Source organism: Corvus moneduloides, chromosome 1 (genome assembly GCF_009650955.1).
Source record: "Corvus moneduloides isolate bCorMon1 chromosome 1, bCorMon1.pri, whole genome shotgun sequence".
NCBI lineage: Eukaryota > Metazoa > Chordata > Aves > Passeriformes > Corvidae > Corvus > Corvus moneduloides.
In genome coordinates this window covers 61,051,737-61,070,098 of record NC_045476.1, presented here as the reverse complement: position 1 = coordinate 61,070,098, position 18,362 = coordinate 61,051,737, and the positions used below count along the sequence as shown (strand labels likewise).

The window sequence follows — 18,362 nt, the reverse complement described above, 5'->3', positions numbered from 1 at the left end:
CCAGCCGGCTGCCCGGCGAGGCTCCCGGCCGCACTCCCAGAAAAGCGGGGCGAGAGGGGCGTGGGACGGCTGAGGGGAAGGGAAAAAAAAGGAAAGAAAAGGGGAAAAAAAAAAAAAAAAAAAAAAAAAAAGAGACGACGAGTCAGATTTTCCTTCCGAAAGCCTCAGTGTCCACGTCCTCAAAGCATGGAACCAATTTAGCGTCGCCGCCCCCCCGCCGCTGCCGCTGCCAAGGCTGCTGTGGAGGGCTGGAGACACGGGGCACGTGACAGCCGGGGCGGCGCCGGGACCCTCCTGCGGTATAAGTAGGGCGGACCGGGGCTGGGTTAATTTAGCGTCCCGGGCAGCAGGTTTCTGCTAAGGTTGGAGTTACTCCTCGAGACTGTATGCCTGCGTCCCACAGGCGATAGCTAACCAACCGACTCGGCACCACAAGGAGTCTGCATGTCTTGCAACTAGACATGCTCAGCTTTGTGGATACACGGATTTGGTTGCTGCTCGCAGTAACTTCATACCTAGCAACAGGCCAACGTAAGTGCTTTCTGCTTGTTTGTGACAGGGGTGGTGGCAGGGGTGGCTGTCCGGCTTTGTCCCGACCCTCTGTGCTTTGTCCCGATGCCCGCCCCACGCACGGCAGTCTACGGGGAGTTGCCGCTTCCCAAGCGATAGAGACCAGCTCATAAACTGCCACCTCCGTCCCAGATCAGAATCTAGATTCTTTCTTTCCCTCAGAAAAAGATGGCAAATGGCCAACGAGATCCCCATCTACGAAAAAAAAAAAAAGAAACATTTTAAAAAAGGGACAATCTCCCCCCCGCCCCGCCCCAGACGGGCTCGTAGGAGGACGCAAAGCCTCATCTCCAGCGCAGATGCTGGGAGGACATACAAATGCGGGCTGGGAGGAGAGTGCTTGCGGCGAGCGGAAGAACCCAGGCCGCACTTCTGTGAGACTTCGGGCGCGCTTTCCGAAGCAGGGAGCCGGGGAGAGCGGGAGAGCAGCGGCTCATCCATCCCTGCACTCCCTCCAAGGGGCTCCCAGCGGGGCCCGCTCCCGCTCCGCGCGCGGGGCGCCCCCTGCGGGCCGCTCGGGGCGCGCTCGGAGCCGGCGCGGCGGGCGGAGCTGCCCGCGGCCCGGGGCGCTCCCGCACGCCGAGCGCCGGGCTCCGGGGAGGGGAGGGCCGTATGGGGCGGGAGGAGGGAGTCAGGGAAGGAGCAGTGCTCCGCGCTAGTGCGAAAAAGGAGCGAGTGCAGCTCTCCGCCTCTCGCTGGATGAGGATGTAGTGCTCCCTCATCGCAGTGAGCGAAGCGCACCCCCCCCCCCTTCCGCACACGCACCCCACACACTGAGATGGGAGGGAAACGCGCCCCACCACTCGGCTGGGGGCGAAGCGGTGCCTTCCTGCGAGGCAGCGCCCTATGAAGGATCCTCCGAGCCCCTGGCCACCGTGGCTTTGACCCAGGGTTTGGCCGCGTTCCAGGGCGGAGGCGGGAGGGAGCAGCCGTGCGCTGCCCGCTCCTGGCTCTGGGAGCCCCCAGGAAGATGCCCCCCCCCCCCCGGAAAGGTGCCCCGGGTCGCCCTCGTCGGGGCGGGGGGCAGCGGCGGGGCCGTTCTGGAGGGGCGTTCTGGGAACATCCGCCCAACCCCGGCCTTCGCAAAGGAGACGGAGCGGTTCGTGTGGGGGTCCCCGAACACGCCCGCCCCGCGCTTCCTGCAGGGAATTTGGGTGGGCGCCATTGTCACCGGCACCTGGGGGCAGTAATGGCTTTAGTTTTATGTTGGGTTAGCACAGGCAGTCTGTGTGTACTGCGGCGGAATTCCAGTGCTTTCAGCATTTCAGCACTGTTACCTTTTTCTGGACTGCACGAATCATCGGAATTTAGTGTGCTCATACATTGCCAAAGTGACACGTCGTGGAAAAACATCCAACAACCTGTTAGTTACTGGTGCTATTAAATTGCTGGCAGTTAAGTGTGATGTGAGACTCTTTTATTATAGTGAGTTTGAGACAAAATAGATTTTTAATTTCTAAAAAATTAAGGAAGTCAGAAAATTTGTATCTCCAGCTAGTGAAAAAAGAGCTTGCTCACACTTAGCGGTACATAACATACAGAGATAGTTATTTGCAATTTGGCATTAAATAGCTTCAAACTGTTCCCTGTTACACAGTTTTACAGGAAATTGTGGAAATAGGGATTTTGGCTAGAACCTTTCCCCATAAAAAGTGGGATTGGGCCATTGATATTAAAGTTTCAGGTTACTCCTACAATTTAATGTCTTCACACATGACAGTCTGCGTGGGTTTATTAATCTCTTGCATGAACACATATATGATAATACATAGGCGTGGGGGTTTTTCTATGGAGCTATGTTTAAACATGTTTAGAGCAGGTTTATAGTTGATATCTGCCTTTTTACTGTATCAGCCATATTACTTGTCTTGATTTCATTAGCAAGTTTGTTTTGAATTTGAAATACAGGGCGATTTCACCTGTGAGTCTTTCCAATCTAAGATAATCATCTTAGAAGTAAGAACTTATATTAAGAAAATGTTTATTGCATTAAGAAAATCAGCAAAATTTCATCTTGAATAAAAAGCAGCAAATTTAATTTTTAATTTAAAGCAAGTTTAAAATTTAAAACTTATAAAATATTTGATATCTAATTATCTCTTTTTTTCTTTCCCTTCTGTTTGCAGATGTGAGTGAGGTCAGTATAATTTTTTTAATCTAATATGTAACACTCCAGTTAACAGGCTAGGCTTTGCTTCTTGTGGCAGTATTATTTTCTAACATTTACTCCCAAGATGGTCGTGGAAAAGTGGTGATTAAATCCTGAAGGCACTGCCTGGAAAGGTATCCACCCCAATTTCTCAAGTGGGACGGCCTTTTTAAGAGACTGCCTTCATAGGTGTAGAGACCACGAGGGGAAAGTAACGGAGCAGTGCTGTTTGGACATTGTACCTGGCAGTTTGGATTGGAGATGACTCTACTTTAAAGCCAGTTTTACAGTCTAGATTTCATTGCACAGTAGGATTATGAAAGAGCTCAGGTGTGACTTTTTTTTTTTTTAATTCCAATATTTTAGGCTGTAACAGTTATAATATTGTCAGTCTTCAACACATGTTAATACAGTTACGTGCATCTTTGCTATATATAACTTGCCTTCAAAGTAATTTTAAATCACAGAGCATAGTTAAATATACTGTATTGAGAAAAAGTATACTTCTGTAAGAAGATGAGTCTAAGTATATGCATTATTTTAGTTTAAAATACTGGCAGAAACTGTAACTTTCTTTTTTAAATTCTCTTCTTTATTTTTTTCCAGGCACCTGCAGGGCGGAAGGTAAGCATTTTTATTTTTCTTGTGTGTAAATGAACATGATATCAGGTAGTCTTCAGCAGATTAATATTTTGTTGAGTATTGGATGAAAGGAAAATTGACTATGTTGATTATTTTCAGTGTTCTCTGAAAATAGCTGTAGTGCTGAGATGAATAGGTAGTAAAAAGGAGAGAACAATCAATGTTGCATCTTAATACCAGGGTAGATTCAAATATTGAATTAAAGGTGCTTTACCTATGAGCAGAACTAAGCCTACCAAGACCTGAATGGCATCAAAGTATCATTCTTATTTAAATAGAGTTCCTTTGGAAAGATTTACATGAATTGAATAGTACGACAATATCCACACAGGTCTAAAAGGCAAAATAGATTCTGTATTATTTCTAAAAGTTACTGCAGTTAAACTAGAACTAGTTATTTAGTAGGAAAAAAAAAAACAGTTTTGCAAGTACTTCAGCGGTCTGTGCAGTGACAGTTTAATTCACACAATAGTGGCAGTGGCTAATCTATTTCCAGTCGATTATTGCAGACAAAAATATGCTGTCTGTGGAAAATAGCTGTTGGACCTTCTTTTCCTTTTAATGTACTCTATTATTAATGTGTCTTTTTCCCTGTATTGTCCTGGAAAATGTCCATGGTAACTCATTAAGTGTTATTTTCTTTCGGCAGGGCCCTAGAGGAGACAAAGGGCCACAGGGAGAAAGGGTAAGGAATTAGATTGACATTTACTTGTGATCTTTGAACAGTACTTGTTGGAAGACCAGTAGGAAAAAACTAAGTTTAAGCATTGCTGTGAGATTAAATGATTCTACCCATACAAGCTTGCATGTGCAATTTCATTTAAAAAAAAAAAAACCAAGTTACCTATGTACCAAATTCTGCCGTGGCAATACTTCATCAGCCTAATTGTGGTCATTGTGCCTGAACAGATGTGATTGAAATCATAGCACAGTCTAGCTCTTCAAGTGATGATTTGAAAAACATTTTTCCAGCTGCTCACAGTAGAAATAATGCATAGAAATGCAGAGGGAAAAGTTGACATGTAAAGATGCAATCTTTGAACAATATGGTATACGGATAAGCTCTCTACATAAAACCTGAATAGACTAAGCCAGTTTTGAAGATTGTTCATTACCTGTGCCTCCAGTGATGTTTTGGAAAAGCTCTTTTCTTGGCAGCTGGGCATTTGTTATCTAGCTTCTGCCAGTCAAAGTGGATGCTGCTAAAATATACTGCTAAAGGCTCTACTGTAAAAGTAACCATAAATAAGGACAGTTGAATAATTTAATTGTAATGTTCATTCATATTGCTGATATCTGCTTTTTTTGTTTGCTTCTGCATCATTGCTGCTTTTTGTAAAGTGGTATTCTGAAATTCACATACTTATCTGGGTTGTGTGTAGTTACATGTCTTTTTTTGTATCTTTTGAAAATGAAAATGCCGTAGTACTGATGAGGGAGCTCTTGAAGGTTTCTGAGATCATGGTATGCTGACAAATGTAATGGAAGCTATTAGGAGGACTATATCTGTGTGGTCAGCTGGATATTTGCTTTGGGCTGCCACTAACTAAATTTGTTTAATGAAACTAGATGCTTTCTTTGTTCTGAAGGCAACAAGCCTAATTTTGCTTCTTTAGAAATCCATTTATTATGGATTTCATTTAGTACTGAACTGGGTCCAAAATACTCAACAAATTAAGTACCTCACATCAATTGCCATGATGCCAAAACTTGACCACCTTTGTGTACTGAGGATGAAAGAATGTAAGGACAAATGTTACCAGACTGAACACAGATGATTTCAACCTGTTGTAAAAGAAGTTCTGACAGTGGTAGCAGAGGGACAGTATCAAAAATCTGTAGAAGAGCACTGCTTAATTTTAATTGGATTTGCAATTGTACCAGCAAGCAGTCTATACTGATTAAAAACTGACCTTGGACTAACTCTGGATTCATGTTAATTCATATCAGTAGGGCTGACCTTTTCAAATCCTCAGCTGGGCAAATTTTAGGCTCTCAGGATCTAACAGGCTGTGTGGGTCCACATGGGTCACTTGGGGTTCCTAAGTCCAAAGTTTGTCACTTAACGTGAAGCTCCCCAGTTTGGAGATGACGTTTTGGTACCATAAATCCAATATTGCTCCCATAAATCTTCTCAAATATGAAGCTCCAGTATGTATCTGATACAAGGTGTAGCAAGGTAACATAAAATCAGACTATGCTTATTCTCTCAACATTTATTGAAATCCTTAACTGTGCATATATAGCGCTGCTGTAGGGTGTGCTGTGGGTGCCTGGTTGTTAGAGAAGTTACCACATCAGAGATTTCTTCAGCCACTTCTAATTTTCACTGTATAATTCTCTTTTTAACTCTAGGGTCCACCAGGTCCACCAGGCAGAGATGGTGAAGATGGTCTACCAGGTCCTCCAGGGCCCCCTGGTCCTCCAGGTCTTGGCGGAGTAAGGCATCCAAACTTTCTATTACCAGAACTCATAAGCTGTGCTTTGTGACCAAGATGAAATTTATCTCTTCTGAAAAACACTGTTGTTGAATTGAAGAGTGGAAGAAACATTCTCTTGCGAGCCATAAGAAATTGATGGTCCCGGTTCCAGTGGAACTGTCCTTGGGGTGTATATATTCCATGGAAAATATGGATTCTGTATTCAACAGGGACTTAGGAAGAAGAGCAAATCAACCCTGTGATTTAGCATTAAATTTACACAGCGATAATGTGTATGGGTTAGGAATCAACTAAATGAAACCAGTGCTGTTAAGTAGATGGGGAAAAGAAAGCTTTGTGGTTGGATTCAAGAGACAGCAACTGTATTGGAATAAGCTGAAGAAGACAATTCCTTAAGCAAAAAATCAATTGAAAGTTCTGCAGAATTTTAGACTATCGTACATTAGAATTTTTTCTTTTTCTCTGTATTTCTCCTGCAGAACTGTAAATGGGCTGTTGTGTACACACTTTGTGCACAAGTGTCCATCGTGCACTCTCTGTAGAACGCTGGATTTAACTCTTTGCTTGACATTAGCTTGCACAGGGAGCATGAATACATAGACAGTGTTGTATTGATCAAGTTTAGTAAGTCCTTCTGCATGGAAGAATGCTCTTTTGACTTCAGTGTGAACAGCAATAGTTTATTTTGCTGGTTGCAAATATCAAACTGTTTTCATTAATTTTTCTTATTTTAATTACGTTAGTAAAACAAGCAAGAAAAGGCGTTTTGATTGTGTTGTGGAGAACCTTTTTCCATTTTGATAAAATATCAAAAATCCATTGCAGTGTTTCTGAGGCTGCATGGTCCTCAGATGTTTCTGAAGCTGAAGGGCCCACTTCATGCAATAGTTACTCAGGGCTGGTACATGAATTTTACTTATGCATATTTTTTCACTGTTTTGCTTAACTTCCCTTATTGGAAATTAGGCAGAATAATTTGAGAGTTTCAAGAAAGCTTTCAATTTTAAATGAGCACTGAATTTCCATTCCTAATTTTCAGTTCACACTGTTGCAATGCCTCTCTATCACTTGTGCAGAGATATTTAGGTTTGAAAGGGCCTTCCCAGTAAAATCAAGTCTTTTTGGAAATAAGTGAATAGAAATGTGTTTATAATAGGGCTGTATTTACTGAGTTATATATATGCTGCTTTAACAAACCCCATAGCAAGTATAACAAATCAGATGATATTTACATGTAGAATGTTGATTAAAAATACTTTTTGAAGTAAAATTCTTAGTATTTTCATTTCAACCTTTTTATTACCTACAGAACTTCGCTGCTCAATATGATCCATCTAAAGCAGCAGATTTTGGCCCAGGACCTATGGTAGGTATATGACATAGCACACTTGGTAACTCGCATGGATAATGTGTTTAGGATTTTCCTTTGACACTAATTCAGCTGTATTAATGAAAAGAATAGTGTTAAAATTAGTGGTTTGATCATATGTTGACCTTGACTGGAAACTGATCCTTTAATTTATGATGATGTAAAGTGTTTTAAATAGTGTTAGGACTTGAAATATGGTCTTGGATCTGTATATTCATCTCCAATATAGCACTGCTGGGTCTTGTCTTTAACTCTGTTTGTTGACCACACTTCTATGAGTCAATTTATCAGTCTCATAACCTGATGTTAGATAACACATGTACTTTGATATAGTATTACTTTACCCATATTGAGACAGAAAATTGTGTTTTATGAATGAGATTAACTGTAAAGCTGCTCTCTAAAACAGACACAGGCCTAAAAAGTAACTCAGCATCTTGTCTCCATTTGGTGATGATTTTTCCTCCATGGCTGTACAACTCTTTTGATATCCTTGAATTGCACAGATTTTTTAGGAAATGGGCCACAACATTTGGTTCTCAACATCTGAATGTTAGTACTTGGTACTATAAGGCTATTCTGAGGACTACTCAGAATATAGCTCACTGTATACTATGAACAAATGGAATTTAAGGGGTCTATTGCCTCTCCATAGGAATTTCTAGCCCTTTCTTATGTTAGCAAGTATTTTCAGTGTACATAGATAGCAGAATATGAGTTAAATCCACCACACACGCTGACATCACAGACAGTGCCTCTGATGGGTGAGCAGCAGGATGAAGGATGACCAGGGTTATTCTTGGTCAAGTGCTTGTCTCCACTTCCAAAAATACTCTAATATTACAGGGATTTTGGAAAATACTTTGGCATCCACTTAGTTATGAAATACAGGAAAATAGGAGTACCTTTAATCAAGTTCTGCCCTCAGTGTCTGATGATTATTCAGAAAACGTAGATGAGGATTTATTTGAGGTGTCACAATTTCTAAGTTCCAATTTTTGAGCCAGTTAGGTTCATTTGACAGAAACAGCAGTAGAATCTACCTATTTTGAGGAAGTTTTAAGTTTCACAAAGAATATGTAAAAGATTGTGAAGGGAAAAATATTTATGGAATATAATTTGTGAAGAAATTAACAGGATTTATGCAGCACATACGATTCAGACTAGAAACAGTTATTTTTCCTAGAACTACTGCATATTTTCATATCCACAACATTGCTTTAACTTTCATGAGTAAATGCCTGGAATTAATGTGTATTTATTCCTCTTTATAAAAGGTATTCAGTCTTATGGGAAAGCTACATAAGCCATTGAAAAGCTGGCATATGATTTTAATCTTGTAATGAGAAAATCTAAAAGACTTTCCGAGAAAGTTTTAAAAACAATTAAAAACATAATGATTTCTGTTGAAACATCTCCTAAATCATTTGTTTGGACTGTACAAGTCCAAGTTAAATTTTGGTTCGCAATTGTTTGCTTGCTTAGTAAATCTTAAAATCTTAAACTGTTAAGAGAGAGCACTAATCTGCAGAAATTTCCTTTTTTAGAAGTGATTTTCTGACCCTGTTTTTTCAAGATACATGTAAATTCTAAATAATGTCAAGGAGAGTATATTAGTGACTTATTTTGCAAGTGAAATGAAGAAAATGTAATCAAAACCAGAAAACAATGAAATATTTAGATAGAAGTAGATCATTATTGGAAATAGATGTGTACACAATATGTGTAAGAGCCTTTCATAATGCGTTATGACCCTCATCTTTAAACTCTGGACATTTCTGCACAGGAAGGGTAGAAGGAAGAATTCACTAAAGAATGAATCAGTTCACTTGCTAACAAGCCAGAATAGATTAAGAAACCTAATCAAAGTTCACAGCCATAACGGTGCATTCCTAACCATTGCACTGGATTCTGGCACTGGTTTGTTGCCATTGGAAGATGTTTGCACTTGGACTGCCTGAGCAAATTCATGCAGATCTCTTAACTTCCTCTGACTTCATTTGAACATTGCACAATGAAAACTGTGATGCTAACCAGTATTTTAGGAATGCTGAGAATTGGTGTTACAGATAAGTTTTCTATAATTGTGACGTTTTTAAAAAGGTTTTGTAATTTTTCTTCCCTAGGGTTTAATGGGACCCAGAGGCCCACCTGGAGCATCTGGACCCCCTGTGAGTACAGTCTTATCTCTCCTACTGACATTGACATACCTGTAAAATTACAAATTATCTTGTTTGGAAACTAAAAATATCTCCCTTATTTTCTAGGGTCCTCCTGGTTTCCAAGGCCTTCCTGGTGAGCCTGGTGAACCTGGTCAAACAGTAAGTACAGGTTTCATATACAGACACTGGAATAGCACACCAAAGTAGGCTTGTAATGCTTAGGCCCCTTTCTCCTATCCATGTGCACTTCTTTGAATGTTTGGATACTCCTGCTTGATCTTGATACAGAAACAGAGCTAAACACTAAGATTCAGGCTCTCTCCAATTGGAATCATAAACTGCAAAGTCAGTTAGTCTCCAACTACACCCCAACTCAAGTCAGAAAACAGTGGGAAGATGTGTGTGAAGAATGATGCTTTAAGTAATCCTCAATCTATTTTTAACAGGGTCCCCAGGGTCCTCGTGGTCCCCCTGGTCCTCCAGGAAAGGCTGGTGAAGATGTAAGTTGTTATTAAATGTCTCTCATCTCTTTTGGGGTGGTGATTCAAGTCTAGCAACCAGGTTATTGTTAAGCTACGAATTCTATTGACCATATTTTTTACATTGTTAAATAAATAAGTCCCTGAATTAATTATTTTATGGTACAAGAGATGCAGTAGGTTGGGATTGTACAGAAAATCAGATAACTTCCAAACCACTCCAAATATATTATTTAACTTCCTGAATACAGGGAGAAGAAAACTTGAAAGTTAACAGTCTCCCTGTATTTGTAGAAAAAGAGAAGCCTTGCCAATGTATTTTCTTTTTTCCTAATGGTTTGTGTTGTTATTTTATAAAAGCTTTCCTCCTTAGCGCATCTTTATTGGATTTTTTAGGGTCACCCTGGCAAACCTGGAAGACCTGGTGAGAGGGGTGTTGCTGGCCCTCAGGTATGTAGTGATCCACTGAATATGGTACAAACCAGTTCACTAATTAATGAAACCTAACAACCTTTCTGAATTTCACCACATTAATGATCTAGTAATATTCTTTATATGGATTAATACAATTTCAGTCCTTACCTGCAGGGATATCATATAGTTGTATTTTTGTTTTGTTTCCCTGCCCTATTCCCACTAAATGAGTATATATAATGCAATGAGTAACAGAAGTGGCGTAGTGAGGAGTTACACAGGAGCAGGTAAGCAGGCACCTTGGCAGAGAAAGTTTAAAAAGCTGTTCTATCACATGGTAATGCATGAAATTTCTGTGGTTCAGAACTGGAAAAATCAGGTGGTTTACTGTTAGTCTTGAAATAAGTCTGGTTCTGAGAGGTTAGGATCTAGATTCTGTTCCTTATTTGAATGATAATGACCCAAATCTACTTGTTAATTGTGTTGAAAGACTTATGCATCATCTTTCCTTTTAACTCTACTGTATAATACGAGAGACAATCATTCATGCACTGTGTGTTTTTAGGGTGCTCGTGGTTTCCCTGGGACTCCTGGTCTGCCTGGCTTTAAGGGAATTAGGGTGAGTACATACATACTTTTCCCTGAATATTTAAGACTAACAATGCTGCAGCATACTGAAAACCGCTGGAAATCCTCTGAAAGTGAAGAGTGCATGAACCTCTTTGAAGTTTTTAATATTGCGTGATATGAAAGACTTTCTGAAAAATCAGAAGACTACATTAGGAAATAATTTTGTGTGAAAGGAAGGATTTGCATATAGCCATTTGAGAGAAAATCATATATGTATCAATATTTATTTCTCTACTCAATATAGGGACACAATGGTCTGGATGGTCAAAAGGGACAACCCGGTACTCCTGGCAGCAAGGTAAAGATGAAATCTGAAAATGTAGAATGCATTTGTAGCTCTTTCTAGCAAAAGACATGTGAATTCCCATCCAATCAGTCTTCCAGGTTGCCACTGAACATTGCCCAGCTGCAATAATCTAGAAGTCAGTGGATCCATGTAGAACAAATACACACACCTTGTCACGAGAAAACATTCCTGGGGCCCTATTCTTGAGCCCTCAGTCCAGCTGTAATAAGCAAGTTACTGCTTTCAGTGAATAAAGGCTGCAGAACTGGGCTCTTAATGATTGACTATTCAGCAGCACTTCAGAATGATTTTGCTATCTCTCCTCTTCTCTGGATTGTATCCTGCATGTGGGTGGGATTTTTTTAAAGCACGTTAAAATGACAACATTTCATTTTTCTACAAAACTTGTGTGAGACACATGGTCAGTGTAAGGCTTTCTGCTAAAAATCTGGATAGATGCAGTGCTGAGTGAAGGCTGTTTGATCCTCACAGTCTTGTTTCTTTTTATCATTTTCATATTAGTGCACATTTGAACACTAGCCTTAAAAAAAAACACTCTTAAAGATATATTCTGAAATATAGTCTAGAAACATCTCTGGTAAACTCTTTCTCTTTTAGTTTTTTTTCTTCTTTCATTCCACCTCAGTGCCTAATAGTGTTCTTGAAAAATTCACTATTGCAGCATCGTGTTACAGGAAATCCTGACTGATTCACAGGAGACCTTTATTCACAAACTTCTAATATAACAATGAAAAACTCAAATACTAATTCTCCATCTTGCTTGTTTCTAAGAGCTTAGCACGACGTGGTTATAGGGTTTTTAATTGTATCCTAGCATTCTTCAATATCACTGCAAGTTGTTAACCTTCAGAAAAAGTTTAGATAGCAAAGTTTGTCCAGTCATTGGAGATTTAAAGCAGATAAAGCAATTAAGTAAAGGATAGAACAGTTACAAGTAAGAGTGCTGGAAAACACCAGCATATTTAATCAGGGTTGTTCATGATATAACTGTGCTGAAAGCAGTGATGAAGGCAACAACTTGCACTCTTTGCCGCATTTAAGACTAGGTGCATTCAGGTATATCCAGGATACCAGTGCTCTAGGATGAGTCATGTCACTGTAGACCAGCCTAGACCTGTTGAGAAGGCTGTTGAGAATACACTACTAAAGGGAGAGGAGCCATGTATTAATGGCTGTTACTCAAATACTCAGTATTATTGGTCTTAAGTTAAAAATAGCTGAGGCAGATCTTTATTTTAAGCCATTTCAGAGGACTTCGTCACCTTAATCGAAGGCAAAAGCAAGCATCATTCTGCTTCTGCTCTAGCTAAAAAACAGCTGCTGATTGATCTGTGTTGGTAGTTGACTATCCAGGTCCAATCTCTTAAGTGTGTACTACAGAGTAGATGTCAGCATAAAGAACGGGGGTAAAGAAAGCTGAGCAAGTGAAACAATTTTCTCTGGCCCTCCCCTTCTAAAAGGATTCCATCTGGCTGTGTTCCAGTATATGCAGGAACAACGGCAGTCTCTGCACTCTCAGGACTTGATGTGTTACTGTTGTATACTGTGATGCAGAAACACAGACAGTGCTATGTTATAAAGTGCTACAGAAAACACAGACAGTGGGATTCAGAAGCTGAAAATCTCTCTGATAGTGTTATGCTATCTGTCCAAAGCATCCTTTAAGTAACTTAAGCCTCCAAACTTTCTTCTTCATAGGGAGAGCCTGGTGCCCCTGGTGAAAATGGTACCCCAGGACAACCTGTAAGTATTCGCTGCTGCTGTGGGAAATTACAATCTGATAGATATAGTTCAGCCAGTATTTTCTTCAATGTTTGTCATTACTGACACTTCAGATACCCAGATACTCTAATGTAATAGTAATATGACTTAGCAGAGGAAAAAAATCTATATATCTATGTTCAATGAAAAGATACAAATGAGTTAATTTTTCTTTCAGGGTGCTCGTGGTCTCCCTGGTGAGAGAGGAAGAATAGGTGCCCCTGGACCAGCTGTAAGTGGCTTTCCATCTGTCTGTCGTCATGAACCAGCCACTTACTGTGGCTTTCTCTGATAGTCAGCTCTTTTTGCAAACTGTTAATCATGTTCTTTCCTCACAGGGTGCTCGTGGAAGTGATGGTAGCACTGGCCCCACTGGACCTGCTGTAAGTTTCAGTCTTGCTTTTTGACAGTGTGGTTCCATTAGGCTTTGTGCTTCTCTTCCTGTTTTTAGAGGATTTCTTGGACTTGTAAGAAGTTGATTGTGTTGATGTTTTTAACACAGTTCTTTGTTGCTTATCAGACCATCACAAAGAGAATTAGTGAAACATAAACCCTTTGCAGACAATATAATGAGAGCCTCAGGATTTATATTAAACACATCCATTTCAAAGGAACCAAATGTTCTCTTGTTGGCACTGGTGATTTCATGAGGTTTCCCAGCACATTTCACTGGGAAACAGCCAATGCACAGAATTCTCATTTCCAACAGTCTAACAGAACAGTTCTCATCCCAAAACTAAAGAGACTTTCTACTTTTTAACAGGTATACACCATGCACATGTTACAGATGGCTATAATTATATACATCCTGTAAATCATATATGCACAACAGGACATAGCTTTGCGCCTGCAGCATTTTCCTGTCAGGCTAACAGGCACTAACCTTTTTTCATTCACCACTGATACATGAGTTGTGAGCTAGTGTGAAAGGCCCGCAAGATCCAACTCTCCTGATCTGACAGGTAAACAGTAACCATCCTAATAAGAGCTAATCCAATGGAGATTTGTCCATTTAAAAGGAGTTAGTGTTGCCATAATATACCCCTGATTTCAGGAAACCTCATTTATCTCAGCCACATAAATATGAGTACAAGGATATTGTTTTGACACTGTGAAACAAATCAGGAATACACCAGAACAATAGTAATAATAGTTAATAGTGGTTTTCTTCCTACCTTCAAAAACTGAGTCTATGATGAAGCTGTACTTGGTTCTGTTTTGCCAAAGTTGATTTTAATACCCCTTGTCACTTCAAACACCTGTTGTGCTTTAACAGAGTAGAATGTGAGGATGACTGTGAATTTCTCTTCAGTTCTTCCATGTGGAGTGTCTAAAAAATATGTGATTGGGCATTTAATTTGCAGGCAAATAGAGATCTTACAGCTAAGATCTGATGTAGTAGAACCAAAACATTTTAGCTGAAGACATTATGAATGAAAGAAACTGAGTTGCTATAGGAAAAATATTCTGAAGCTGCTGATTGCATAGGTTGTTATTCACAATGGGCACAGCGTTGCATTATGTCCCAATGTCTGTGCCAGGCTGAAGTTATTTTACACATACTTAGGTTATGATACCATAAATATTATGCAAAGCAGTTATTAACACTCATTTTTTAAAACTAAGACAGAAATAATGTTTTATCCTTCTTTCCATTTGGAATTTAAAATGTTAAAAAGTCATTGCAATGAAAATTCTGGAAGTTTATGCTTTCAAATATATCCTAAAGAGGATTTGGTCTTTTTTTTTTTTGCTTATGCAAAACCAGCAACAATTCCAGGTACCCCCTTTATAATACAGTAGGTTATAGAATGTCTGAAGCTAATTCCTCTTTGTTGTACCAGCTGGCCCGTTTTATTACCTTGGATTTGTGAGGCAGTTTTATTATAAATATTTCTAATTGAAAGATGTTAGCTCACAAAAAAGTAGATATCAATTCCCAGTATCGATTAATGAGTTGGATATTTAATTAATAATTGAAGAAAAACGATCCCTTTTTATTTGTATGCATTAAAAAATAAAGGCTATGAATCCATCAGTGTCTCTTCTCTTGTAATGTCTGGTACGTTGGAACTTTGTCCAAATGTAATTATAAATCTCACAGCAGCAAGTAGACATAGTAGAATCAGTCATCTTGCCTTGCAGATGCCTGCCTCTGCTCATCCTCTGTTTGTTCTTTCTCAGGTGTTTGGCCTCAAGGCAAGGTTTTACCAATTCTTGCTTAATTTGCACTGCAAATGTTGTTTAAGCGTTGACCTGGCTTTAACTGTAGTGAACCAAATCTGTCAGTTTGGAACTGCAAAAGACAAACTCATATTCTGAGGTGGTAATGTGTGGAATAAATAAATGTGCATTTTTTTAATCTGTTTACTTCAATAAGCAAGCTGTTTCTGTTGTCACTGAATACCTTTACACAACTGCTTCCCTTTCATTTCCCAGGGCCCTATTGGTGCTGCAGGTCCTCCAGGCTTCCCCGGCGCTCCTGGTGCTAAGGTATGAACATCTGCACCTACTGGTACATTTGACAGTGAAGGTGAAATGTACTAACCAGAGTTTCTAGGCAGCAAAAAACCCCCCACTCCCTAAGAACTAAGAGTACTTTCTTATCAGTTACTCTGGAGATTCATCCTCATCCTGATCTGTATTTGGAGAACTTCAGATATGAATGCTAATTTAAAATACAGCATTTACTTCACAGCTGAAGATTGACGTTGGGCAGGTTTAAGAAGACATATAATCCTTTTACTGCTTCCTATGAGGTGCACTTATATATATACCTTCCAAGGGTGACACAAATCATGATAAGTAAGCAAAGCAGCAGTTAATATCACTTTACAGAGATGGTGGAGGACCAAGAAGCTGCATTTGAGTATTGGGCTACTTCCAGTCTAAGTCCTTGAAATTACAATGCAGAAATTGCATTACAATTTTTCAGGTTTAGGGCAGTAGCATTTTGCTGTTGCGGGCTATAATTTATATTATTGACTTTATTGCTCAAATCTTACCATTTTTTACCTGGGTAAGAGCCTCAATATTTTGAGTGTCCAAGGAAGGACAGAGAATTTAAGGAAAGTATATTGCATATACTGCATTTCCAAATTTTGCTGACCATTTCCACAAAATCCATGTTATTCTGTGTTACAGACAAAACTTAGTCCACTTTTAGAAGAAAATAAAGTATTATTTTCTAGACCAATAATTTGGTCTAGAAATTTATTTTGAACTGCAGGGAAGATGAGAAAAAATTGAGATCCCATTCGGGTTATTCTTGTCAAAAGGCAAGACTTTTGAAAACCATCATGTCTTCTCTAATGCAGGTGTAAGCGTGGTTATAGCATGTAGTTTCAAGAGAAGTCTGTCTACGTGTCCAGGGTGAACTCTGAACTGCTGAAGAGAACTTGTCATTATATTCAGGTTCTTGTAGTGGACTTAGGGAGTACAACCTTCTGAAAATAATAGCAAGAACCTTTTTTCTGTCATTTACTCCACTTTGAGCACTATCACACAGCACTCTGATCAGGCATAATTTTTCATTTTGTATCTGTGCAAATGGCATCTGAAAGTGCAAGATAATGGTCAGTTAGGTCTCATACTGTGGCACCTCAGGCCAGTTCTGGAGGCACATGGATGTAAATGAGACTGGAATTCTAATTCTGATTTTTTTGGTGAACCTTCTGGATAAGCATCTGTTTTTCCTGTCTTAGCCATTAGCTTAGATGAAGCCTAACTAGACATCTCAACTTGAGTGATTTTAAAATTCATTAAAAGCTCTCAGCTGCTTGGCTTTCTGGCCTCTGAAGTGGGAATATACAGATCTGATTATCTTCATGCCAGGCTGATGTAGGATTACTTCACTATTGCCGTAACACTGTGTACACTGATAGAGGGTTCTTCCTTCTCCCCAACAGGGTGAAATCGGACCTGCTGGTAATGTTGGTCCTACTGGTCCTGCTGGTCCAAGAGGAGAGATTGGACTTCCTGGTTCCAGTGGTCCTGTTGGCCCCCCAGTGAGTAACTTGCCAGACTTTATCTATTGTCAGATGTGTGCACTTTTGATTCTGAATTAACCAGTATTGTTATCTTTTTTAACAGGGCAACCCTGGTGCTAATGGTCTTCCAGGGGCTAAAGGTGCAGCTGTAAGTACAACTACACTCACACTTTTTTGATCTGAAAAAACCCAATTCAGTTAATGCAGCAGAAAAGACAATGGGTTCATAATATCTTTTTTTCCTCTCTGTTGGACAGGGTCTTCCTGGTGTTGCTGGTGCTCCTGGTCTGCCTGGTCCCCGTGGTATTCTTGGTCCTCCTGGTCCTGCTGGTCCTAGTGGTGCTAGAGGACTTGTTGTAAGTGACCTCCTATATTGCATGTCTTCATTTGAAAACTGGACACAGTGTCCACAGTTGTAAAAGATCTTCTCTGGATACATTTTTGTTATAATGCAGACATTATTTCTTGCTACACTATAATTTCTGTGTCTCATTACTTGCTTAATATGCTGAGACTGAAAAGGTTCACTTTGCACTCCCTTTGAGTGCAAGGAGTAGTTGGACTCGATGATCCTTGTGGGTCCCTTCCAACTCAGAATATTATGTCACTGTGAGGCTCTGTCCATGCTGATAATATTGAGAGAGATGTGGCAGCAATCTCACAACTAGGCCCTCAATGGGTATCCTCAGCAGAGGAACCAGCCCTAAATGTGTCATAGTTCAATACTGTAATTTCTAAGCATCTTTAACATGTTTGGTTTTGTGCCTTTTAAGCCAAAAATACAGTTGTGCTCATTGACCATCTTCACAACAGAGGGAGGCATGGCATTAGATGATAAAAGAATTTTTTGATTCATGAGTAAGCTCTCCAGGTAGAAGAGAGATTTTTGGAATGATACCTAATTCTGTCATCTCTTTTTGTTTTGGACTCTAGGGTGAACCAGGCCCTGCTGGTGCCAAGGGAGAAAGTGGTATGAAGGGTGAGCCTGTAAGTATGGCAAAATATGAAGGTTTTTTCAGTCAAAAGCCTGATAATATTTGCAACATAGCATCTGATTTCTTCTTTTTCTCTGTTTGTCCTAAATAGGGTGCTGCTGGACCTGCTGGCCCTCCTGGCCCTAGTGGTGAGGAAGGCAAGAGAGGCAGCCCTGGTGAACCTGGCTCTGCTGGTCCCCCAGGCCCTGCTGGTCTGAGAGTAGGTTTTCTTTTCATGTTCCAGAAGTAGAAGCAAAAAGAGAAGTGGAAATCAATCTAGAGTCCCACAGGCAAATTAAATAATTATGAGTAATTAAATTTACATTAATGCTGCTAAGCAGTGATAATTTTCAATTCTGAGCCTTTTGGTTAGTTGGGACCAAACCAATTTTTGCTTTGCATAAATGCTTATTTACTATCTTACCCCTGAAATATTTAGAGATTGCTTTGATTTATCCACTGTGTAATATTTAGT

General features: G+C 40.0%; 1 protein-coding gene across 1 annotated transcript in view; it reads left to right on the top strand.

Moving 5' to 3' along the window:
* Positions 1–319: 319 nt before the first annotated feature.
* COL1A2 (collagen type I alpha 2 chain) overlaps positions 320–18,362 on the top strand; it is a 39,067-nt gene continuing 21,024 nt past the window's right edge. The window contains exons 1-21 of the mRNA XM_032111992.1: positions 320–531; positions 2,697–2,707; positions 3,326–3,343; positions 4,011–4,046; positions 5,717–5,800; positions 7,112–7,168; positions 9,298–9,342; positions 9,439–9,492; positions 9,780–9,833; positions 10,209–10,262; positions 10,792–10,845; positions 11,101–11,154; positions 12,862–12,906; positions 13,103–13,156; positions 13,263–13,307; positions 15,364–15,417; positions 16,833–16,931; positions 17,017–17,061; positions 17,171–17,269; positions 17,847–17,900; positions 18,000–18,107. Coding sequence (XP_031967883.1) covers positions 462–531; positions 2,697–2,707; positions 3,326–3,343; positions 4,011–4,046; positions 5,717–5,800; positions 7,112–7,168; positions 9,298–9,342; positions 9,439–9,492; positions 9,780–9,833; positions 10,209–10,262; positions 10,792–10,845; positions 11,101–11,154; positions 12,862–12,906; positions 13,103–13,156; positions 13,263–13,307; positions 15,364–15,417; positions 16,833–16,931; positions 17,017–17,061; positions 17,171–17,269; positions 17,847–17,900; positions 18,000–18,107 — 1,194 coding nt within the window. The 5' untranslated portion in view covers positions 320–461. The remainder of the gene's footprint in view (positions 532–2,696; positions 2,708–3,325; positions 3,344–4,010; positions 4,047–5,716; positions 5,801–7,111; positions 7,169–9,297; positions 9,343–9,438; positions 9,493–9,779; positions 9,834–10,208; positions 10,263–10,791; positions 10,846–11,100; positions 11,155–12,861; positions 12,907–13,102; positions 13,157–13,262; positions 13,308–15,363; positions 15,418–16,832; positions 16,932–17,016; positions 17,062–17,170; positions 17,270–17,846; positions 17,901–17,999; positions 18,108–18,362) is intronic.